This window comes from Schistocerca serialis, chromosome 8, assembly GCF_023864345.2.
Source record: "Schistocerca serialis cubense isolate TAMUIC-IGC-003099 chromosome 8, iqSchSeri2.2, whole genome shotgun sequence".
Lineage (NCBI taxonomy): Eukaryota > Metazoa > Arthropoda > Insecta > Orthoptera > Acrididae > Schistocerca > Schistocerca serialis.
The window spans coordinates 604,737,845-604,763,289 of NC_064645.1; the positions used below are offsets into that span (position 1 = coordinate 604,737,845).

The 25,445-nt window shown below is 40.2% G+C and overlaps 1 protein-coding gene across 4 annotated transcripts in view; it reads left to right on the forward strand.

Annotated features, from left to right (window-relative positions):
• The window catches only part of LOC126416212 (anoctamin-1-like), a 253,460-nt gene that overhangs the window by 172,214 nt on the left and 55,801 nt on the right, over nt 1-25,445 (forward strand). For all 4 annotated transcript variants that reach the window (XM_050083803.1, XM_050083804.1, XM_050083805.1 and 1 more), the window contains 4 exons: nt 16,492-16,746; nt 18,416-18,573; nt 18,757-18,925; nt 19,042-19,274. In XM_050083803.1, coding sequence (XP_049939760.1) covers nt 16,492-16,746; nt 18,416-18,573; nt 18,757-18,925; nt 19,042-19,274 — 815 coding nt within the window. The remainder of the gene's footprint in view (nt 1-16,491; nt 16,747-18,415; nt 18,574-18,756; nt 18,926-19,041; nt 19,275-25,445) is intronic.

Sequence of the window (25,445 nt, forward strand, 5' to 3'; positions counted from 1 at the left end):
AGTATTACTGACTGACTGACTGACGAAGCGGACAGGAATCAGCACAGGGGAAATATGAACCGCTGTTTAATGCCAATAACACGAAACTTTTCGCTGACGGCTTGCCGAATTATGAAAAGGTTCTCCCATCTTAACGTTCTACCTCCAACTAATCTCCCATTTTTCCCTTTTGTGGGAGACTGTGCTTGTTCTTAAAGAGATGGTGAATATGTCATACTAACTGTTTCCGAGTTTGAGAGTATTGGCAAAATTTCCTTTTGTAGCTTGTCAATAATTTCAATGGTTCTATCATGTGTACGTGCACTCCATTGTGGGCCGCTCCTGATGACCACGTAACGTTGTGGGAGACGACATTCTGGCTGCTTTGGACATTTCTGAGCCATTCCACTGGTGCAAAAATATTCCTGTACTTGACACACATTGTGACAGACATTTCCATGACAAACGCGAATTACAGAGAGCTAACAGAAGTATATGACATTGTATTTTTAAGAGGACACGAAGGGTAGTCGTAAATTTTGAATTATCACCTTGAAAAAATCAAACGCTGACCATGAAACTTCATGATGGCATTAGTCCTTCCCTTCTCTGCACATTTACACTTTAATGCGACACATTTTTTTTTTCCTCAGGGGTGGATGATCTGGTGGTGACCAAGGTAGTAGAAGACTGCGCTTTGGCCGTGCATGGGACGTTGAACTTCGAAAATGAACTCGTCGTTCTGGAAATGCCTGCCACGCAGTCGTTTCTTTATCCGAGGAAAGAGCAATAAATAACTGTTTGCCGTGTCTTTGTCTACATGACTACTCTGTAATTCACAATTAAGTACTTGGCAGAGGGTTCGTCGAACAACTTTCACACAGTTTCTCTACCGTTCCACTCTCTTAACACCACGAGTGAAAAACGAACACCTAAACTTTTCCGTGCGAAACCTGATTTCCCTTATTTTATTACAATTATCATTCCTCCTTATGTACTTGGGTATCAACAAAATACTTTCGCACTCGGAGGGGAACGCTGAAAATAGACATTTCTTGAAAAGATCTCGGCACATTGATGAACGTCTTTTTTCTAAGGATTGTCAAAAAAAATGGCTCTGAGCACTATGGGACTTACCATCTATGGTCATCAGTCCGCTAGAACTTAGAACTACTTAAACCTAACTAACCTAAGGACATCACACAACACCCACTCATAACGAGGCCGAGAAAATCCCTGACCCCGCCGGAAATCGAACCTGGGAACCCGGGCGTGGGGAGCGAGAACGCTATCGCACGACCACGAGCTGCGGACTAATGATTGTCACCCCAACTCGCATATCGTACCCGTGACACACACTCCCCTATTTCGCTATAATACAAAACGAGCTGGTAAGTCGACGGAACATTAAAACTTGATCTTCCTTTTTCTCATATTTACGTACCACAGAGTATTGTTAAATTACGTTCAAGTTCGCTGTTACTCTTATATTGCCGGGGATAATCCGCTAGTAAATCCTCTGCTTTCGATCACTGGAGCTTCTGTTTCCGGTGTAGACGCCTGTTAGCAAACGGTGGATAATTTGTAAAAGGAGGGATGCTGCGTTCTTAGAGGAGCGGTGCGAGAGACAGCAAGTAATTAACAAACAGCCACTAAAAAAATGACCGGCCACTTAGCCAAGACAGCGTCACTTCGACGTTCAAACCTATGCCCATTGTGTGATACGCCTTCTGTCGTCTACATAGTCTACTTCAATGTCTTATAAACTTCCGACGGTATATTTTAGCTGTCTGCGTATTCTGTATATGAAGAAAAATCTGAGAACCTGCCGTTGATTCGCATAATCTACTGTTGAACACCAGCTACGCTGCACACCCACCCCAAATGGGGTACCAACATTTCCATCCAGATGAGGCTCAATGGTTCGCACCATAAATCTCAGCACGTTGCTATGTATGGACTGCTACCAACGTTACTCCATGTTTCTTTCTTCAATCGTGTATTATTGCTTGCAAATATACGTCGCAGAAACCTGAAGAATATTTTGTAGTTTCGTGAGTGAAACTCCAGTCTTGAAAATGCCTGAGTTTTCCTCCCATGTCTCATTTTCAATTGTGTAACATTTTCTTGGTAAATGTTGTGTATCTGCAGGAATAGATCTGCGGTATAGATCGCAAACGCTCATATAATTGTGCGGGTAACTGGAATATTTCATATGTGTTTCACTCAATATGACTCGTAACAATATTCCGTCACTAAAGTGTCATGTTTTTCATTATACACTTGGTACTGTTATCTTCATTATCATTACTTAGCGGAATCATCGAAGGTGTCGATAATCCTGACCCTGGTTTCTCAATCTGGCAGTCGTTTTTTGGAAGCAATCTGTTAAATAGGCCTTGCTGTGGTCGCTACAGATTTTTCTGCAGCGGCGAACTTTCATGTCTGAAAAAGCATATGTAGTGCGTACATCAGGTGAAGGGCTGCCTAAAGGCGATAATATGCCGTAATAATAGGACGAACGTTACGGGTGTTTCATGTGACAGTATCTAGTTTTGAGCCAGAGCCTGCTATACGTTTTCTTGAATTGTAAAGAAATAAAGATACTTTCACAAGCATATGTTGAATTTATTGCTAGATTGTGGCGCACACACAAAGTAGAGCACAGTCTCTCTAGATTTTGTACTGTTAAAAAAAACTCTCTCTCCTTGTATAGACTTCGGTGTTTTCGAAGGCAGAAATCCTGAACCAGCCCGAAATTAATCCGAAAAAGACCATTTATAATGGATCAAACCCGAAAAAGTTCTTGAAACCTCATTAGAAACCGTACTCTCGCTGTCATTTTATTAGACCTGCGATCACTCCTATGGACACTCTATCCAGATCTTGTTCACCTCCTCCCAAGCACATACGTAAATTAATGCACCCGTTGAGACACGGAAAAAAAAGAAACTACTGAGAAGTAGATACCGGCACGTTTGTATGCACTTCGACGCCCTAAAAATGCGCTGACAGTACTTTCGCTAAAAAGATGTCACACAGAAGGCAATGGAAGAATCAACGCCAGACAGTGAAGTTACTATGAAAAATAGTAAGCATTCCCTGGAAAAATAATTACGAAGCTTAGGCTACGCTGTGAAGCAAGACAGGCAGCGAGACCGTGGAGGAAGCTCATTTGGAAAGAAGAAACGTAAAAATGAAACAGCTACAGAATTTTGATGTAACAGTCAAAGCACGAGCTGTGGAATGGAAAAACTGCTACTTTATTTAGAAAAAAAATGTATAAGGAATTCTGGGGCGAGCCTTACTGAATCAAATGTAACAATAATTTAGTACCAATATCTAAAGAAACATTCCTGGGCGGTTCTCTCTGCAACAGTAAATACATAAGAAAGACAGATGTAGCAGACAGTTTGCATAAATCTTTGCTGCGAATGGAAACGCTGTCTAATGAAACAGATGATTTTTAATCATAGACCGAGCGAGGTGGCGCTGTTGTTAGCACACTGGACTCCCATTCGGGAGGACGACGGTACAAACCCGCGTCCGACAATCCTGATTTAGATTTCCTGTGATTTCCGTAAATCGTTTCAGGCAAATGCCCGTTGAAAGGGCACGGACGACTTCCATCCCTAATCCGAGCTTGAGCTCTGTCTCTAATGACCTTGTTGTCGACGAGACGTTAAGCTGTAATCTCCTCCACCTCTAAACATAGGAGATAGCGGTAAGTGCGAAGTTTGCAGAAGGTAACACAAATGACAGACAGGTGATCTTAATTTCGATGGAGGTAGAATGTAGGGACTGGACTTCATGTAAAGAGAGGGAAGTCTCTGGGTACAGATACGATTTCCTAAAGGCTGTAGTTTCAGAATTAGTCAAGAAAAATGTTCAAAAGTGACCTTCAAACACGTTTTTCTTGAATAACTTGAAAACCGTGGCCTCCAGAGAACCTATCCTGCTACAATACACTAAATTTCTTACAAACAGGTCCTCTTCATTTTTATGTAGGACTAATAGTCTGCACACAGCGAGCGAGAGTATACGAATAGTCTCGGATGTTATTGAATTTAGCATATGTTAAAGTGAAGGGCTAAGTAAGGAACTTGTATTTTTATGTTTTCTTCAGAAAAATTTCTGCTCAGAGATATAGCCCTCCATAGATGACACTGTGCATACCATTTTGAAGATGCGAATTTTGGAAAAATTCTTAAAATGCTGTCTATCTCAAACGGTTCTAGATTTTTGTTGTTTTTTTTATTTGAAAGATAATTGCTTTATGATTACAAAGAAATCCTCCATTTGGACATATCTGCCAAAGTTCTTTTACTATAGCATTCTGAATTTTTTTATAATTTATGGAAAAAAATTTCAAAAATGCCAATCCATAAAATTGTTTTTTTTTCTGATGATTAGTACCATATAGTTCCACATTCCCTGAAAAGGAGAGCTTCCACTTTTAGGTTCGACCGGTTTTATAAACAATTTAAAATTTTCCATACATAAAACCTGTTTTATTACCACATTATCACACAACAGACTCATAAAAATCAAAACCTAGCCTTATTTAACATAATTTTATTTTTGAAATATGAGTAAGAGACTCATTTTTCAAGCATGGTTCCAAAATGTATGTGAAAGGTCCAAAGACTTGAAGGTTTCAATTCATACAACTTCTGTGCACTCTGTTTTGTTCTGAAATTAGCCAGTCAATGAACTAAAAATGTGTTCCACTGCTTTAGTATCTTCCTTTGATATAGATGGATGCCTTCCTATTGAACCAATAGGAACAGGAAGTGAGCACTGATGTTGTTGTTGTTGTTGTTGTTGTTGTCGTCGTGGTCGTGGTCGTCGTCGTCGTCCTCCTCCTTCAGCTGGAAACCTATATCCAGCCGCTGATCCATGTGGTAGCATAAAGTTCACTACTGTTCCGTTTAACTCATTTTGGTACCTCTAAATCTCTGCAATCCACCAGTCACAGTCATACACACACGCCACTAACATCTCCCTCCTCAAGTTGTGAATCTGAATATTATCCTGCTGTGTATGAGGTGCTGGCTGAACGAACTAAATTTCTTCTTTCTTGCTCTATAAAGTGCGTGCAATATGAGTTCGCCCATAACTTGGAGTCAAAAAATGTGCCTTCTGAATTCCTTTCACAGGATTAGTTTGTTTGGACCATTGTTCTTTTTTCTGGTCATGGAATTCTTCGATTTCCTCATTGGACAAAAGAATGAGGGCTGCGGATGTGCAAGATTTCACGACTCTTGTAAAGTCCTCAGTATTCTAAATCGCAGCTGTATTTGGACTGGAAAGATTATTTTGTAGCGTAGTGCATCAGCAGGCCGCCTACAGCATCAAAAGGCCTCTTCCCGTGACCATTAGTACTGTATACCCAGTCAGTTGGCACAAGCGACTTACTCAATTCAAACAGCTGGTAATGATTTTTAAAATGACTAGGAGCACCATCCGAAATAATGAGGATCTTCTCTACCGCCGTTTATAGTTGAAGAATTTTGTGTACTACTAGCAAAGCATGTGCTGAGTCATGTCCTTTGTCATCACTTATAACTGCAACTCTTGTGGTCTTGTTTTGAAAATATGTCACTCCTGTAAAAGTTGAAACTTCCTCATTACTCCAATGATACCGTTGTACTTCCTGTGGGAGAATTACAGACCAGTTCTCGGCAAAATCATAGTGAAGCACTAAAATAGTTCTTCAGCCTGTACACACCCTTCCACTTCTGCAATGTGTTGTTGTTGCAATTTCCTTAGGTGCTGGTGTGTTCCAGCTTACACTGACCATTTACCAAGTTCATCAATGAAACTGTCAAAGACAACAGTTTTCTTAATTAGTTTATTTTCCTCCCATGTCGCATATGTAATTTCTGCAGAGTTATCTGCTATGTCTTCCAGGCCAAGTGTCTGTAAAGACAGTCGTCCCTTTCCAGGGCTGCCATCACATTCTGGAAACAAACAAGTCTCTCACTTTACGTCATAGACTAGTAATGACTTCACACACCAAACCAAGGTATCAATGTCACATGCTCCAATAAGTTCTTCAAAGTTACCACACAAAGTTCAAAATTCGCGCTGTACACACATAAACAGATATCTCTAGGTTGGGTGTAGAACTACTCACTTAGGTCGTAGTGCATAATATTTTGATCTTCCAATATGTGAAGTTGTATAGTTGCTCTCTTGAACTGCAAACGTTTCTTTAATACTGCGAATCATGTACCTCTTCACTTCCACAACTATATGTCCTTCAACTGTTACAGTTATAATGTCCTTTTTGTTGGCACTCTGGCGAGAATAGTTCCATTTATCTTCCAGATAAAATGACTGCACCATTTGAACTTGAGCTGCTTCTACAAATTGACCATTATAGGGATCTGGTCTTCCAAAGACTCCTTTTACAGACCTCACATTTCTTGATTTGTTTACCATTTACTTTGATACTGACGGAACGTGGTTAAAATTGTTTTGTTTGAAAATGTCTCTGGAATAATAGTTAAAATTGCACCTTTTCATTGTAGGATGCACAATATTCAACAGATGAATTGATATTTGTGAAAAAAAGGACGAACATCTCTGTAGTTGACTGATTCAGGGTCTTTAATTTTTCCTCTATTGATGCCAACACTGCATCTTCTGCACTGTGGGAGACTTCACCTTATTCGGATTCTATCATTGTTGTTATTCTGTCAAAACATTTAGAACACAAAAAATCGTCCCTGGAAACATCTTCACTTCGAAGGAGAGTCTTCAAATGAGAACACTTATTCCCAACATGAACCAAGTCTGCTTTTTTGTTTGTCTTACCTATCACTCTTTTATGGATATGCAAATAGTCATCACACTTCACTCTTCTGTGGCCCCAGTCAGAAGACATTTCAAACAGCCCTTTTCACAAAACACACTGCAACTGTGTCAACTGGCAAATCCCTCACGAAAACACAGGACTCACTGGATAGTTTCAGATTTCTTAGAAGCCTCTTCAGTAAACAAACGAGCACTGAACAAGTACTATACAGAAACTTGCAATGAACAACCATGGCAAAGAAACTACAGCAAAGTTAAAGGAATAACTGCAACAATGAAAGTGAAAAGAAATAACTGCAACAAAGACAATACAAATAAACATTGTAACAAATAAATTACTAAGAAACAACTTCAGTGAAGACATACATTATCCTTGAAAGTTAAATAAAATGATTTTTTAAAATAAGACCTGTCGAAAATAAAAGTGGAAGCTCAAGCTCTCCTTTACAGAAAATATAGCACTACATGGTAATAATCAACAGAAAAAAATCAAAATGTTAGGGATTGGCATTTTTGAAAAAAAAAATTCCATAAATTATAAAAAAGTTCAGAACGTTATAGTAAAAGAACTTTGACAGATAAGTCCAAATGGAAGATTTATTTGTAATCATGAAGCAATTTTAAATAAAAAACCCCAACTTAATGTCTAGAACTGTTTCAGAGATACAGCATTTTTAAATTTTTTCCAAAATTCACATCTTCAAAATGGTATGTGCACTGTCATCTATGGAGGGCTGTATCTCGGAGCAGAAATTTTTTTGGAGAAAACAAAAAATGTGTTTCTTACTTAGTCCTTCATTTTAACACATGCTTAATTCAATAACATCGGAGACTATGAAGGCAACTCCCCTGCCTGAAGTGATACGGAATATGCCCTGTATTCCCTCATCTCCTGGAGCGTTCTCAGCATTTAGACACTCAATTCGATTTAGGTAGTAACGCTATTCAAATCGCTGTCCTACCATATTGATCTGTCCTTCAATATGTTTCCGAATATCGGAACGTGAACTTCAAAAATACCACCCCCAGGTTCGTGTCCCACGCTTGACCAACTGCTCTTGGGCTCCATCTCTAGTAACACTGATATTGATAGGAAGCTAGAGTTTACCTTTCCTACCTTCAAGAGTCGTGAAGTCATCGAAGATCACCATAGAAAGGCTGCTCTAGTGCGCACTTTAGTCATTGGCCGAAGTGGTGTCCTTATTAGGCTTCTGAGACATAAGGAAAAACCATTGCTGCAGGTACTATCCAAAGTAAAGTAGTTGTCGCGTTAGCCGGTAAGATCACCAGATAAAATATTAGTCACCTGTTCCCTTAAAAAGAGCACATTGGTCATTTTGGATTGCTGTAGCTGGTTTAATTGGTACTAGGTGGTCATGTGACCCTCACTGACGATGTATGTCATGGCAGTGAAATGGCGTGTGTGTGCTAGCCGATTATATTGAACAAGTGCAGTAAGGCAGGCCAGCATGGAAATGTGAACGAAATGAGCTACCGGATTTGAACACGGCCATGACCACGTTGTGAATGAAATAGCCCAATTGTTGATGCGTCAATGCCAACTGCTGGACATCTACTAGGAATGGTGTACCACTTACAGCCACGTAACACAGTGTGAGAACAGCGGTCGCGAAAAGATCCTAACCGACAGGGATCGGGGATATGTTACACATTGTGACAACCAGTTTCACACAAAACAAGTATTGCTGCTGTCACCGAACGCAGATCCATCTCAATCAGTTCCAAAGTGAACATTGCGAAGGGAACTACATGCAGTGGATAATCGAAATCGGATCCCTTGCAAAGGGCGTTGCTCATAGGGGCACATAATAAATGCTCCTCTCAACTTTTCCAAATGATGAAAGGCATCGAGTACCCTGACAGATCGGTGAGGCACTTAATCCGTAGTGTCTATAGTGTGTAGTTCAGGCCAGAGATGCACCTGTGATGTTTTGGGGCCATTGTTCGTAGCATGTCTTTTGGGGCTACTCATTCGGGTTACTGTGACCAAGAACCAGGATGTTTATTTGAACGTTCTTGGAGACCATATGTTGTCCTTTCTTCTACAACTTGATGAGTATACTGTGGACATTCTTATCTTCCAGGTGACAACCACCATGTTCATAGGACTGCCCGCATACATTCCTGGTTGGACGAATACTCATACACCCTATCGCACCTCATCTGACTCGCTAAATTAACCGATATTAATGCCATAGAAAAAAGGGTAAACGTAACAGTCAGTATTCCTGCCTTTTGGTAACTTCACGGGGTTGAATCGCTTCAGCTGGATGTGGCATGTCTGGAGAAACTAGGGGACACTCTCCTTCTCCTAATAAAGTCAAGAAATGGTGGCACACTGTGTTGGCGTGAGGCGTCCTGGGAGTGATCAACTTTTTCTCCAGTATTTTTAATGACGGAAATAATCAAGAAGACGTAGGTCAGCGACGATACTGCGCTCTGTGTTTGAAGTGAATGAAGTGGAAGAGTATAAATGAATATTTAGCTTCAGATATCTGATGTAGTGCTGGTGCTTGGACATAATACATTGAATGAGGTCAACGAAAGTGTAATAATGCGGCTAACGACAGTTAGGAGAGAGACCCAATGCATATACAAGGTCCCACAGAATGGGCAAATCACAAATAGGACGGAAATATAAAGGCTGAAGTTCGTACCAGTTCGGAGGGCCTAATGAACCATAAAAACGTCAGCCAGCTTTGCAAGCGAACTCCAAGCGAAAGGGCGTCGCCCCAGAGAAGAGGGCGTGTCAGTGGAATTTCGTCGCGCGTCCGTCATCGATCCACGGTTAGAGCTGATAGCCACATCTGTTTCTTTGTAGCATCCCCATTACAGAGCTGTATCATTCCACGGTCGCCGACTGTTAAGTCTTAAGTCAGCAGGTCGCAGTCTAGTGCATGGGTGTCCAATCTTTTAGGTTACTAAGCTACATTGGAAGAAAACTAGTGTTTTTTGGCCGCACATAATATTCTTAACACTAACAGCAACCCCCGAGAAAAAAAAAGAGGGGAGGGCGAATGGGATGGGCCAATGAGAGAAGAGAGAATAGTATCGTGTGGCTGGAGTTTCAAATTGAAAATATTCAGAACGGAATTTTGTGGATTCGTGTGATAGGTATTCGTTTCTTAGGCCGCTTTGTTACTTGCTTTGGACCGCGGGTTTGGTGGACACCCCTGGTGTATTGGTATGCGTAGCTGCCTGTAGATCACGGGGCCCCAGGTTCGATTGTGGGCTGGGTCGAAGTTTTTCTTCGCTCGAGGACTGGATGTTTGTGTTGCATTCGTTTTATCTCATCTTCATCGCCAAAGTGGGGTCAAATAGGAAGACTTTAACCAGGCGCCCGAGACGGAGCCCCTGGCCAATAATGCCATAAGGTTATACATTATTGCAGATAACTTTCGTTGCAGAACAAGGATTCATCACTTTAAACAAATAATTTGTTTTTCTCAGATTTGCACATGGAGAACTTTTTACGTTAGCGACTTTCTCGTCTCAGTCGACTACCCATGGCAAAATGACTGGTGATTCCAAAAATGCGTGCGAGTTAGTGCTGCCTAATATGCAGTTTTACACATGAACGTGTAACTAAAATTATGAGGATCCCTTCTTCGTAAAAAAAAGTCTCAAAGTAGCCAGAGAATTAATGAATTAACAATGATGATAATTTAGTGATGATCAAATCAGATTCTTAGCTGATATTCGTGAATGGATCGTGTTGTACACTCTTGATGCTACTGAGAACTGAAAGAATAGGGAGTGTGTCGTCCAAACAGTTGCGAACGTCGACATTTATTTAACCGAGAAAATAAATAGGTATAAAGAAATATAACTTTTTTTGGAAGGCAGCATACAGGGCCATTTTATCTTATCCCTTGTGTCTTGTTTTATTTCTGTGTGCCAAATAACATACAAAATTATTTTTCTCCTCTCTCATCGTTGAAACAATTTTCAATAAAAACGTGTTGCATCTATTTTCATTCTTACTGACGTTCAGTGTGGTTTTTTTTAGACATTGTAAAACCAAAGTAACCTTTTGATTGGAGATGGTTTGTATCTTGTGTAAGGAAAGAAAGTCATAGGAAAAATACCAGGTAGTCATGCACCCTTTGCACAGAATGTCAAGGAAAAAAGCAAAAATTGAAATAAAAATTGAGAAGAGACAAACTGTAACTTTAGTGATCGAGGAGGGAATTGGTTAACATCCCTTTGGCAGACAACGTCTCCTACGTATGTTTTTGCTCATGTGCAGTTGTCGGCATACTTTACATTCGTCACAAGTTGTCAGTCGTTGTCACCGAGCCACACGCAGTGTGATTGGTAGCTGATTCATGCACTGACATGTAAAAAGCGCACCTACCTACAAGTAATTGATTTTGAACGGAAATTCCCCCTCGTATGTAATCCAGTTATTTCACGGTTTTGAAGGTGTAAAATGCCCCCCAGTTATTTGAATGCATGACCCGTTGTCTTCAGTCTGACGAAATTCGAACTTTTACATGGTTCCATCAAACCGTATTAGACTGTCTGTTAACGAAAACTCTCCTGTTCTGATCGAGCGATGATGCTTTCCAGCCCATTTGTACGAGACTTGCGGACGGCAAAGTCTTGATATTTGTGTAGGTTATTTCACACAGTACTTAATTATAGATAACTACATCGTAGGCGAAAAGTCTGACTTTACTACTGATATTGTCTGCAAGTTCATTAATATACAACATGAATAACAAGGGTCCCAAACACTTTCCCGGGTGCATACCTGAAGCGTAAATGTTCGAACCAATATATATATATATATATATATATATATATATATATATATATATATATATATATATATATATATATATATATATATATATATATAGGTGAGCACAGCCCAAATTCTCATCTGCTGATCAAGCTTTCTCATCGTTTCCCTAAACCCTTCTCCAGTGAATAGAATTGTTCCTTACGATTTTTATTTTCCATACTTGTCTGAGCTAGGATTCAGTCTCTAATGACCTGACTGTCAACAGGATGCTAAATCTGACTTCAACCTTTCATCCAGCTTTAGTGGCTTTACATTAATGTCATCATCATTTCTGTTGACTTCATCACTGATGTTTCCTGAAGGTGTTGAGACTGGATACTTTTGTGGTACCATTACCATCTGGTTTCTAATCCAGTGTGTTGTTGCCTTAGTATTCTACACTCTGGTGACTCAGACATATTTTATTGTGATTCATTTTTTGTTGTTATTGATTTTTCTTAAATTTTGTTTCAGTTAGTTAGCTAGCTAGTTAGTAGTTCCATAACAAAATTATCAATAAACATTTATGATATGGAATGTGTTAGTAGAACAAACATAGAACACTTACACACATGTCTATATGTACAAGCACCTGCACAGCTACTCCATCCTGTAAAAACTGCTTAAAACATGTAGAGCAACAGACACAAGTAGAAATATTTTAATGCTCAATCAAATAGATAAAGAGGCAAGAGTCATTTTCAAGGAGGAACTGTAAACGTTTAGCAGTGGGCATACCTGTCTACAAGGAATACAGCAGAAGTGATCCTCAAAAACCACCCATTATCATCGATATCTGTTGTAGAATCTTATAACCTATTCAGGGCTCAAATTTATTGAGATACCTTGAACAGAATGACCGCCTCTAAGCAAACCTACATTGATTCTGAAAACCTCAATCGTGCGAAACATGATTAGTTTTTTTCTCATATGACATCTTTATAGCCATTTACCAGGGGCCTCGCATGGATGCAGCATTTCTTGAGCTACAAAAATCATTTGACATTTACAATAACTAAATGGAAGTTGATCACATCAGTTATGAAGAGCAATTTGTGACTGAATTGATGATTTCTTGGCACAGAAAGCACAGCGTATCATATTATACAGTGTCATTGACAGTCACAGAACTAACTACAGATGTGCCCCAGGACGTGTGTTGGGATCCATGGTGTGTATTAGCGATGTAATAGACAATTTTAATAGTAACCTCAGACTTTTGACAGTTGATGCCGTGCTACCTTAAACTACAATTAACCAGTCAGATCTTGGTAAGATTTCAAACTGATGCAAAGACTGACCACTTACTTTAAATGTTCATAAATGTAAAGTTGTACACTTCGTGAAAAACACATATGTAAGATTATAAAGTAATTGGCTGGATACAGAATCTGCTCACTAAACATTGGCAGGAGAACACACATTGTTGGTAAGGCGGGTGCCAGGTTGAGATTCATTGGGAGAGTCCTTAGAAAATGTAGTCCATCAACAAAGGAGGTGGCTTACAAAACACTCGTTCGACCTGTACTTGAGTATTGCTCATCAGTGTGGGATCCGTACCAGATCGGGTTGACGGAGGAGATAGAGAAGATCCAAAGAAGAGCGGCGCGTTTCGTCACAGGGTTATTTGGTAACCGTGATAGCGTTACGGAGATGTTTAACGAACTGAAGTGGCAGACTCTGCAAGAGAGGCGCTCTGCATCGCGGTGTAGCTTGCTCGCCAGGTTTCGAGAGGGTGCGTTCTGGATGAGGTATCGAATATATTGCTTCCCCCTACTTATACCTCCTGAGGAGATCACGAATGTAAAATTAGAGAGATTCGAGCGCGCACGGAGGCTTTCAGACAGTCGTTCTTCCCGCAAACCATACGCGACTGGAACAGGAAAGGGAGGTAATGACAGTGGCACGTAAAGTGCCTTCCGCCACACACCGTTGGGTGGCTTGCGGAGTATAAATGTAGATGTAGATATAAAGAAGGTTTTATGCATGCAAGCTTTCAGAGCCAGTGGCTCCTTGTGGCAGAAGAGTTAAGGAGTAAGGAAGCGGGGTGAAGAAAAAGGACTGGAGAGTTTTAGGAAAAGGGGCAGAGTTCGGAAAAGTCACCTAGAACCCAGGGTCAGGGGAGACTTACTGGATGGGATGAGAAGGAAAGATGACTGTTGGCAACTGCACCGAATGATATTCGATAACCTAAAAGCTTAATGTGGAAGACACAGCAATAAGCAAGACAGAATTACTGCTAAAACGTGGTGAATGAGTTAATAAGAGTGAAAAGCTAAGTGCATTGTATGTAATAAAGGTGGGAGAGAGATGGCAGGAAAATAAACTGGTCAGAAAATGAAAGATGTAGAAACTAAAACTGACCAAAGAAAGGAGTAGTTTCTGTGAAAAAATGCCAAGATGGAAGAAATTAACATAAATTAAAGCCAGGTGAGTGGCGAGAACCAAGGACATGTCACAGGACTAGTTCCCACCTGCGGAGTTCTGAGAAAATGGTGTCTGGGGGAAGAATCCAGACAATGTGTATGGTGAAGCAGGCACTAAGGTCATGAGTGTCATGTTTTAGAGCATGCTCTGCAACAGGGTATTGTGTGTGGGCAGTACACAGCCTATGCCTCTGCCAATTCATCCCAACTGATACATTGGTGGAAGTCATGCTCATGTGAAACGCTGTACAGTATTTGCATAAAAGCTGGTATGTGATGTGTCATTTCGCAGGTGCCTCTTCCTTTGATAGTATATGTTTTGCCAGTTACAGGTCTGGTATAGGTGGTGGTAGAAGAGTGCATAGGGAAAATCTTGCAGGGGGATGGTCACAGTAGTAGGAGCCATAGGATGGGGAGATTGTTCCAAGGTCTGACAAGGATATTGCGGGTTGTGAAGGTGATGAAAAGCTGTTCTAGGTGTGGTGGGCAAAATCTCAGAATGGGTCTCATTTCAAGGCATGATTTTTAAGAAGTTATGGCCTTGTCTAAGCAGCTGGTTAATGCACTCAAGACCAGGATAATAGTGAGTGACAAGTGGTGTGTGATGAAGCTGTTTTTTTGGAGCAATCAGCAGTATCAGGATTGGATGTGATGATGTGGGAAATCTGCTTTTGAACTAGCAAACATATACTATCAAAGGTAGAGCTGAGTGTGAAATGACACGTCACATACCAGCTTTTATGCAAACACTGTTCGGCCTTTCACATGAGCATGACTTCCACCAAGTTATCCGTTAGGATAGAGGGTATATACTGCCAACACACAATATCCTGTTGCAGAGCATGCTCTACAACATGACAGCCGTGACCTCGGTGCCTGCTTCACCACAAGCGTCATCTGGATTCTCCCCCCACGCACCATTTTCTCAGAACTCCGCTGGTGGGAACTAGTCCTACGACATGTCCTTGGTTCTCGCCACTCACCTGGCTTTAATTTATGTTAATTTCTTCCATCTTGGCATTTCTTCACAGTAACTACTCCTTTCTTCGCTCAGTTTCAGTTTCTACATCTTTCATTTTCTGACCAGTTTATTTTCCTGCCATCCCTCTCCCACCTTTATTACATACAATGCACTTAGCTTTTCATTCTTATTAACTCGTTCACCATGTTTTAGCAGTAATCTCTGTCTTGCATATTGCTGTGTCTTCCACATTAAGCTTCTAGGTTTTCAAATATCGTGCGGTGCATTTCCCAACAGTCTAGCTTTCCTTCTCATCCCATCCGTAAGTCTCCCTTGGCCCAGGGTTCTAGCCAACTTTCCTGAATTCTGCCCCTTTTCCTAAACCTCTTCAGTCCTTTTCCTTCACTCCTCTTCCTTCCTTAACCTTCAACCCTTCGACCAGGAGGAGGAGCCACTGGCTGCCACTTGGTGAGTAGATTTTTTTAATCTATCCTATTACTTTGTATTGTCAACAATTGATTATTCTCATTGTTATAAATATGTAAGATTGTATGACTGCAATGTCAGTTAGTGACATTTGGAATTGTTCTGCCCATTAAAGTACCTGGTTGCAGTGTACCTGTAACTCTTAAGTAATGAAGTAGAAATGTATGCAAAAAGTTGAGTGCCTTCCTGTTGTTTTAGCGATATGGTGACTTTAATATCTTTTGTCTAGGAATAAAAGTATTAATATTTTGCATATGAGACATCAACTCTTCATTTAACTTGCAAGGTCTGTTAGAAAATAGAACCAATACCACAAAAACATTTTTAAATGAAGAAGACTCATAACATGGATTCTGTTGAATCCTTCTTCTAAATACATTCCTCCGCTACGTATATACCTCTCCAAGTAACTTTCTCATTTGTAAAAATAGTCTTGAAATGAGTCTCGAGCTATCACCAAAAGTTACTAAACTAAACGTTGTCTTATACTTTCAGTGGTTATGGATAAATGCTTTAACAAATCCCTTTGTGGGACAAGGATTCAATCGAAGCAAAGGAAAATATGTTAAATTTTTCAGCATTTTTCTTTGAGTTAAAGTTTGACTTTTACTTCATATTCATAGGCCCACATCTTATCAACAAATATTTGTCTTCGTGCACACACACAAGACGGTTAAAAAATTGCTGCTGTTAAGTTTTCTGTGCAGTCGTGTACAGTTAAAACGAATTTGATGCAATACTACTGCTGATTCAATTCATGATTGTTCTGAAACTGTGAATGTAATATATTCCTTAATAAGCTCCAGTAACTTGGAGACAATGCCAGCAAACTGGAAAGAAATCTGCTGATGAATTTTGATGCTAATATCATCTCACATGCCTCAGTACTGCTGTAAACACAACTCAAATTACTCTGGAACTTTCAAACGTGCTTTACATTTACCCGTATTTTTTGTAATAAAAGGCAACTTATAACATAGTCTTATTTTTTTCTTTTTCTTTTATAGATTCCCACAATGTCAATTAATGGACGTTCAGTGGACTTCGTACTGGTGTGGCAAGAAGAAGGAAGCAAAGCAGCATCTAGTGCTGCAGCAAATGCCAAGATAAAACGAGAGATCTTTGAAAAACATTTGGAAGAAGAAGGTCTGATTCTGGAACATGAAAAAGTGAAGCATTTGAATTTTGTGAAAATACATGCTACTCATGAAGTGCTGTGCCGTTATACTGAAATCCTGAAACTCCGTATGCCAATGAAAGAGGTATTATTATTATCATCATTATTATTATAATACTGAGTAATATAAATCTATTGTAAATTTCAACTCATCAGCAGGAGTGCACAGCAGAAATAGTCATCGCTGATGCACTGGTTGAATACTGTTATCATTTACCTTGAATATTAAATCATATTTGAAAAAAAAAAAAAAAGGTCTTATCTGTTAGCTTGTTACAAGGGCTTCGAGATAGATTGTTCAGAATACGAAATAAGTTTCTTTAACTGAGAGCATGATGGTATTGCTAGAAATTTTAATTTTATATGTGTTGCATGAGTTAACTATTGTTTTACCTGCTGGCTATTGTAGGTTATTGATGTAGCAGTATCCATGTCTGACTGGAAGAGATTTCAAATCAGTCTTGTCTGAAGATGAGTTACTGAAGGGTAGATCTACACTGTTGATGACTGTCTGCTGTACGCTTCTAAGACCCGTATTGTGTTTGAACATAATTTCTGTATAATGTTATCATTAATTATTTAATGAGGAGTTATGTGAAAACTATCACACTTAACTCCATCTAAAATGTCCAGGAGACTCCAAATAACCGTCATACAGTTGAACACTGTCACAGACTCTAAAATGGTGTGTGTGTGTGTGTGTGTGTGTGTGTGTGTGTGTGTGAGAGAGAGAGAGAGAGAGAGAGAGAGAGAGAGAGAGAGAGAGAGAGAGAGAGAGAGAGAAGAAGAGAGAAGAGAGAGCGGGGGGGGGGGGGTTACTACAATTTCAGAAAAATTGGGTGATTTATTCAAGAGAAAGAGTTTCACAAATTGAGCAAGTCAGTAATGTGTTGGCCCATCTCTGGCCCTTATTCAAGTAGTTATTTAGATTGGCATTGATTAGTAGAGCTAATGGATGTCCTCCTGAGGATATCATGTGAGCATTCTGTCCAAGTGGTGCCTTAGATGTTCAACATCACGAGACGATTGTAAGACCCTACCTATAATGCTCCAAACGTCTCAGTTTGGGAGATTTCTGGAGACATTGCTGACGAAGGTAGGATTTGGAAGTATGAAGATGAGTAGTAGAAACACTCGCCATTTGCAGGAAGGCCTTATCTTCCTCAGATGTAGACCTAGGACAGCTTGCCATGATGCATAACAAAGTGGGTAGTAGAATATCGTCGATGTACCACGGTGCTGTAAGGGTCCTGTGGATGACAATCAAAGGGGTCGTTCTATAGAAAGCAATGGCACCCCAGACTGTCACTCTTGCTTGTTGCGCCATGTGTCAAGTGACAGCCAGGATGGTATCCCATTGCTGTTTGATTCATCTCCAGACACATCTTCAGTGGTCATTGGGGCTCAGTTCAAAGCAGACTCATAACTGAAGGCAATTATACTCGTGTCAATGAATCCCTTTCCTTAGCCATCATTTTTACTATTCATTTGTCGGTGTTGTTCTTTCTCTTAGGTAATTATCTCTTTTACACATTTAACTAGCAATATCTTTAGTTCTTGATATTAAACCCTGTGTTGCAGAATTTATAATATTTCTTTGGGATCAACACTACTTGATTTACAGCTTTACTAATTTAGCTTCTCTTGTGTTGAAAGAATTTTTTTGTACACATGACAGATGTGTATTCTCAAAGTGCCAATAGTCCAATGATAGTAGCATAATATTATATACAGTATATCACTTACTGTTTCAGTTTGATGGTACATACTTAGAGGAACCTTCATTTGACATAATGCAAGAAGTCAAATCACTTGTGAAGCGTGCCTTAGAGTTTGTACGAGTGGACCCCAAAGTGTTCAAGCCAGTGGAACGAAAGTTAACTGCAGAGTTTAGTCGAGATAAAGAATATTTGTAAGTTGTTAAGACCTTGCTTAGTATAAATTAAAATCAACTGTTAGTAACAAAGTGGAGTACAAATTAGTAAACTTCATTATAATACATTTATAATCTCACATATGACCTACATTGATGGTATAAAATACTTACCATTGACTCTAAGATTAATGCACTATTTTCTTTTTTTTTTTTTTTTAGATTTGATGTTGATGCACCGAATTTCTTCACACCTGCAGTAAGGATCCTAGTTGTTGATTTTATTTTACAGCGGCAGAAATTTTCTGAGGATTCTGGGGATTTATTTTCATTTGGAATCAATAGATTGATTACAGAAGGTGTTTACAAGGCTGCTTATCCTCTCCATGACGTATGTACCATTGCCAATTATAAGTTCTCTAATAATGAATTATCAACTATACTTTTTTGCACATGTGTGCTATTTCAGTCAATGTAATAATGATGTGTACTTGAATTACTTTTCAGGGCGATTTTAGGGACAGATCATGCATGAGAGGTCTGTTATTTCATGAGTGGGCATCTGTGCAAAAATGGATAAAATTCCAGCCAGTAGATCATGTAAAAGATTATTTTGGTGTAAAATTTGGATTATATTTTGCTTGGCTTGGTTTTTATTCTCATATGTTGATACCTGCTTCAATAGTTGGTCTTATATGTTTCTTCTATGGAGTCTGTACTATGTTTTCGAATCGCTTAAGGTACGTTGAATTTACTACTTGGGTTGTGATGTTATACCTTTAATATAAATATGCTAAAGATAAAGTGAAATGTATTTGTGACTTGCAGTGTTGCAGACAAATTTGTTACAAGGACTTATTACTGTTAAACATATTATTGAAAACCCAACATTCCTAAGCTCACTAGCAACATACATTTAATGAAAAATGCAAGATCTGTGTTTGAGTGACGTGGTGAGCCATGGATGAAGCATTCTGCGGAACATGTTAATGTAGAGTGTGGAAAATCAATTAGGAGACAGTGACTTACACACATTGACGTGATTAGTACATTGCCCCTACTCTGTCACATCTTCCATGGAATGGTTTGCATCTGAATGCTTCTGGTAAGAGACAGCTCGCACAGCTAATTACCAGAATCATTTAGTCTGTATCCATCCTGTCTAAGTGATCTCCTATAGGTTCACTAGGTCTCTTTTAGGGTAAATTCAACTGAAAGTCAGGGCTGCAGAACAAGTATAGTTACAACTGAAGCCGCTAATAGTACAGTGAAATACTGCAACATGGACAAAACCAAGGAGATTAAAGAAAATTCATTTACTGCCTCCCATAAAAATGTCAGAAGCTTTGTAAGTAAAAAAAAGTTGGATTTCTCATATCCACTCAGGGAAACAAAGAGGTGTATAGAATTTCAGCAGACTTGTGTATATCAGACCATCACATGGAAATGATTGAAACTGATTCATATTTCTCAGTAGAAAGAAATATCACATTACTGTAGAACCAGAAAGAAGGGGGAAGTGGATAAACATTTAAAAAAAAAAAAATGGAGTTGAGTCCCCGACTTTTGTGTCAGTCGGAGGTCGTCGTCAGTCGGGCTGGGCCGGGTCGGGTCGGGTCTTCATGCTGCTCTATCCTGCGCAAACCTACTGCAACTTACATCTTTCTGATTCTGATTCTTATATTCATCTCTTGGTCTCCCTCTGCACTTTTTACTCCTCGCAGTTCATGACAATACTACATTGGTGATCCTTTGGTGACTCAGAATGTAGACTTAACTGGAAAATTCTGTGCTTGTCATGACCAGTGTAACCCACATTAGTAAATCCTGGTATTTAGAGTTGGTTGATAACTTCATCAAGCAGATGAGGCTTTTTTAAGAGTACAATCATTCTTCTTTTTCTGGTTAAAATTTTTTCAAGGGTTTCTGTTCTCCCTTCTTCGTAGCATAGCGTTCTGTGCTAAAATGACATACATGAAGTCTGTTCATATCAAAATTGCTTTTTTGCTCCATTTGCCTACACATGGAGTTGGAGGTGTTTGTGGGTCCAGTTGTTGTAGTTGTGTAGACTTTTCGCCACTGTGCTACGTCACAGCATTGAATGGGGTACACCATCTATGTGGTTGCCTCTGTGTTGTACTCTAGTGAAGAAAGAACATGTAGGGAATTTAAACACAAAAACGATACCAACAGACCATGTAATAGGTATAAAACTTTGAGAGCTTGACACACTATGTCTAAAAATCTCCATCATAGAAATAGCCCATAAGTATCTTACCCAGTGTAACCATCCGGCAGTCTATGGTGTTGTTCAACCCCCAAGGATACAGCACCCTTCAGATCAAAGGTATGGGGCGCAACGTCAACACTTAACCAACCTTCATCACACAAGAAGCAACAGGCACATGCAAGCTGCATGAAGAGTACTTGAGGTATTCCCAAGGGGTCAGCACCCTCCAGTAATTGAAGAGATCGAATTATTTATCCCAGTTACAAAAAACTCCCCAATCCAAAGCTGGGACACAGGGATAGCTGACTGGAATAAATATGAATTCTTTGAGAAGTCAATAAATTGGATACTGCAGAGACCTGAGGACTACAAAAGATCCACAAATGTGACACATAAGTGACCCTAAGTGCTATTCCTCACAAGGTTACCAAGGCATATACCCTGTGCTGGATGAAAAGTGGGAAGCACTATTCAAGCAATTTAAGAGCAGCAAGGATAATGAGGAACGACTGGTCAACAGTATGAATCAGGAATGCAGTAGCAGATGGAAGGAGGCAATATAAAGGGTAGGCTTTTACCCTTTACACTAGGAAGAACTGAGGTCTTTTTGGTAGTGAGCACACAGCATGTTATGTTGAATGAGGAGAGCCATTGTCAGATGTAGAAGTAACTTCAGGTGTGCTTGAAGAAAGTGTGTTAGGACCATTATTGTTCATGTTATGTATTAGTGACCTTGTTGTCAATATTAATAGGCACCTCAGGCTTTTTGCAGATAATGTAATTATCTATAATGAAGTACTATCTGAAAGAAGCTGCATATATATTCGATCAGATATTGATAAGGTTTCAAAGTGATTCAAAGATTGGCAACTTGCCTTAAATGAGATTTTCACTCTGCAGCGGAGTGTGCGCTGATATGAAACTTCCTGGCAGATTAAAACTGTGTGCCCGACCGAGACTCGAACTCGGGACCTTTGCCTTTCGCGGGCAAGTGCTCTATCAACTGAGCTACCGAAGCACGACTCACGCCCGGTACTCACAGCTTTACTTCTGCCAGTACCTCGTCTCCTACCTTCCAAACTTTACAGAAGCTCTCCTGCGAACCTAGCAGAACTAGCACTCCTGAAAGAAAGGATATTGCGGAGACATGGCTTAGCCACAGCCTGGGGGATGTTTCCAGAATGAGATTTTCACTCTGCAGCGGAGTGTGCGCTGATATGAAACTTCCTGGCAGATTAAAACTGTGTGCCCGACCGAGACTCGAACTCGGGACCTTTGCCTTTCGCGGGCAAGTGCTCTACCAACTGAGCTACCGAAGCACGACTCACGCCCGGTACTCACAGCTTTACTTCTGCCAGTACCTCGTCTCCTACCTTCCAAACTTTACAGAAGCTCTCCTGCGAACCTAGCAGAACTAGCACTCCTGAAAGAAAGGATATTGCGGAGACATGGCTTAGCCACAGCCTGGGGGATGTTTCCAGAATGAGATTTTCACTCTGCAGCGGAGTGTGCGCTGATATGAAACTTCCTGGCAGATTAAAACTGTGTGCCCGACCGAGACTCGAACTCGGGACCTTTGCCTTTCGCGGGCAAGTGCTCTACCAACTGAGCTACCGAAGCACGACTCACGCCCGGTACTCACAGCTTTACTTCTGCCAGTACCTCGTCTCCTACCTTCCAAACTTTACAGAAGCTCTCCTGCGAACCTAGCAGAACTAGCACTCCTGAAAGAAAGGATATTGCGGAGACATGGCTTAGCCACAGCCTGGGGGATGTTTCCAGAATGAGATTTTCACTCTGCAGCGGAGTGTGCGTTGATATGAAACTTCCTGGCAGATTAAAACTGTGTGCCCGACCGAGACTCGAACTCGGGACCTTTGCCTTTCGCGGGCAAGTGCTCTACCAACTGAGCTACCGAAGCACGACTCACGCCCGGTACTCACAGCTTTACTTCTGCCAGTACCTCGTCTCCTACCTTCCAAACTTTACAGAAGCTCTCCTGCGAGGAGAGCTTCTGTAAAGTTTGGAAGGTAGGAGACGAGGTACTGGCAGAAGTAAAGCTGTGAGTACCGGGCGTGAGTCGTGCTTCGGTAGCTCAGTTGGTAGAGCACTTGCCCGCGAAAGGCAAAGGTCCCGAGTTCGAGTCTCGGTCGAGCACACAGTTTTAATCTGCCAGGAAGTTGCCTTAAATGTTCAGAAATGTAAAATTTTCCACTTCACAAAATGAAATAATGTAGTATCCTGTGACAGTAACACCAGTGGGACACTGTTATAATCAGCAAAATCCTATTAAGTATGTGGATGTAACACTCTGTAGGGATATGAAATGCAATGATCATATAGGGTCAGTTGTAAGTAAAGCAAGTGTTAGATTTTGGTTTATTGGTGGAATCTGTCTACAAGGGAGATTGCTTACAAATCATTCTCATGATCAGTTCTAGAATATTCCTCAAGTGTGTGAGACCCATACTAAATAGGACTGACAGGGATACTGAACATATAGACAGAAGGGCAGCACAAATGGTCACAGGTTTGTTTAGTCCATGGGAGAGTGTCACAGTGATACTTTAAGTAATGGAACTAGAAGACTCTTGAGCATAGACATAAGCTATCTTGAGAAAGTCTATTAACAGAGCTTTAAAAACCCACTTTAAATGATTACTCTAGGAATATACTACAGTCACCTACGTAATGGTCACATAGGGATCATAAAGATAAGATTCGAATAATTATAGCAGGCAGAGAGTCATTCAGTCAATCGTTCTTCCCACAATCCGTATGTGAATGGAACGTGAAGAAACCCTAATAACTGGTGTAATGGGATATACCCTCTGCCATGTACCTAATGGTGGTTTGCAAAGTGTAGATATAGATGAGCTGGGGCCTGGTGCTGCTGTTAGGTGGTGCCACAGTGCCTCAGAGACTATCTCTTGGCCCTAGTGCATCTTAGATTGCAATTGTCGTGGAACAAACCTCCTAAATACAGCTGAAAAGAAAGAAATTTCTGGAAACATGAGCAGTATATTAATAATCCAGCCAATATGAATACTGTGAAAGAAGGGGAATCAGAGGCTACCCAGGCCTGAAGCTAATGAAGACAGGAGAAGCAGCTGAACCCAATGAGATCCTGTTGGAATTCTTGAAAAAACTGGGAATTTTAGGTAGAAGGTGGTTGGCCAAACTCTTCATGGAATGCATCAGAACAGGTATATTTCCTAAGATATGTAAAGAAACAAAAATCATTGTGATGCTGAAACACGGAAAGACTGGAGCTCACCCATAGGATTGACTAAACTTAACTTCATAAATCAGAGGAAAACTTCCTACATATCAAACAGGTTTTCAAGCAGTTAGAAATTGCTGAGATCAAGAGCTGGCCTTTACAATCTCTATTGAGGAAGACTTCCAAAACAAAATGAAAACCAATATGGTTTTCATAGATCTAACATCAGCTTACAATACAGTATGGCTTTGAGGAACAACTGCTTAAGCTAGCTAGAATTATCAAACAAAGACTTACTTATGTTTTACTTAAATACAAGTTAACAAATTGGAAAATCAGTTTCACTTCATGGTACAAACAACAAGAGCATGGTTGAAAATAATGGCCTGTACAGTATTCTGCACTAACACCCATAGTTTTCAATTTTCATGTTGCTGACATGCCAGACACCAATTCATGTATCCATACTAAAGTGAAACATGTAACGACCTCGACAATACACTGACTGCGGACCTGGAAGTACTGACATCTACATTTACATCTACATCCAAACTTTAACAATAGAAATACAAATAGAAAGCTACAGCTCTGTAGAAGTGGTCAATGCTTCAGACATAAGGATGAGCTTAATTACTTGGGAGTGGACTAAAAGTTCCATAATGCTATCTTGTTGAAACTGGGTGCAGCAACATGGGGCTGACTGGCAAGCACATTGAGAACTTCAGCACTAGCCCTTGTCTGCAGTGTTTGCTGAATGTTGCTCACCAGTCTGGATGAGAAGTGCACACTTAGTTAAAGTGGTGCAGAGTGCAGATACTCTATGGAACAGTTAGAGCGTGGCTCCCTGCCCTAATGAACATAGAGGCCCCTAAAATCAGATGAGCACAGTTACCCACAAGAGCCTACAGAAAAATCGTGGGCAACCTGCATACAGAAAAACTGTGGGCAACCTAAAACTCCTTATAAACCAAGATCTTGCACCTAAAGACTGACTTAAAACTAGATCACCTTGACTAAAAATTGGCAAAGAACCACAGAATTAAACTCAAAGAAAGCTTCAAAAACTATGGGCTGTAAGTGAACATAAGAACCAGAATTTAGTGGAGGACCCCAATAACATGATCAGAGAATTCAATCTGCTGAGGAAATTGTGGACAACTTTGTACTGCGCCAGAATGAGTGCTGGAAGATGTAAGAATCTGGATGAACAAATGGCACCTATCAGACAGTACTGAATGTTAATGCAGTGAAATCACATCAATGGATCATTTACCTGCATGCGTGGTGAATGGTTATGTGGGTGAGCTGGACACAGAATCTATGACTCAGTTATTAAATGGCTTAAGAATATTAGTAATATAATTGATGTTCTTTAATTACAGAATCCTAGGACGTATTATGAGCAAAACATGTGATGGGTGTTCAAAAGCAAAAGTACAAAACTATATTGCGAGTATA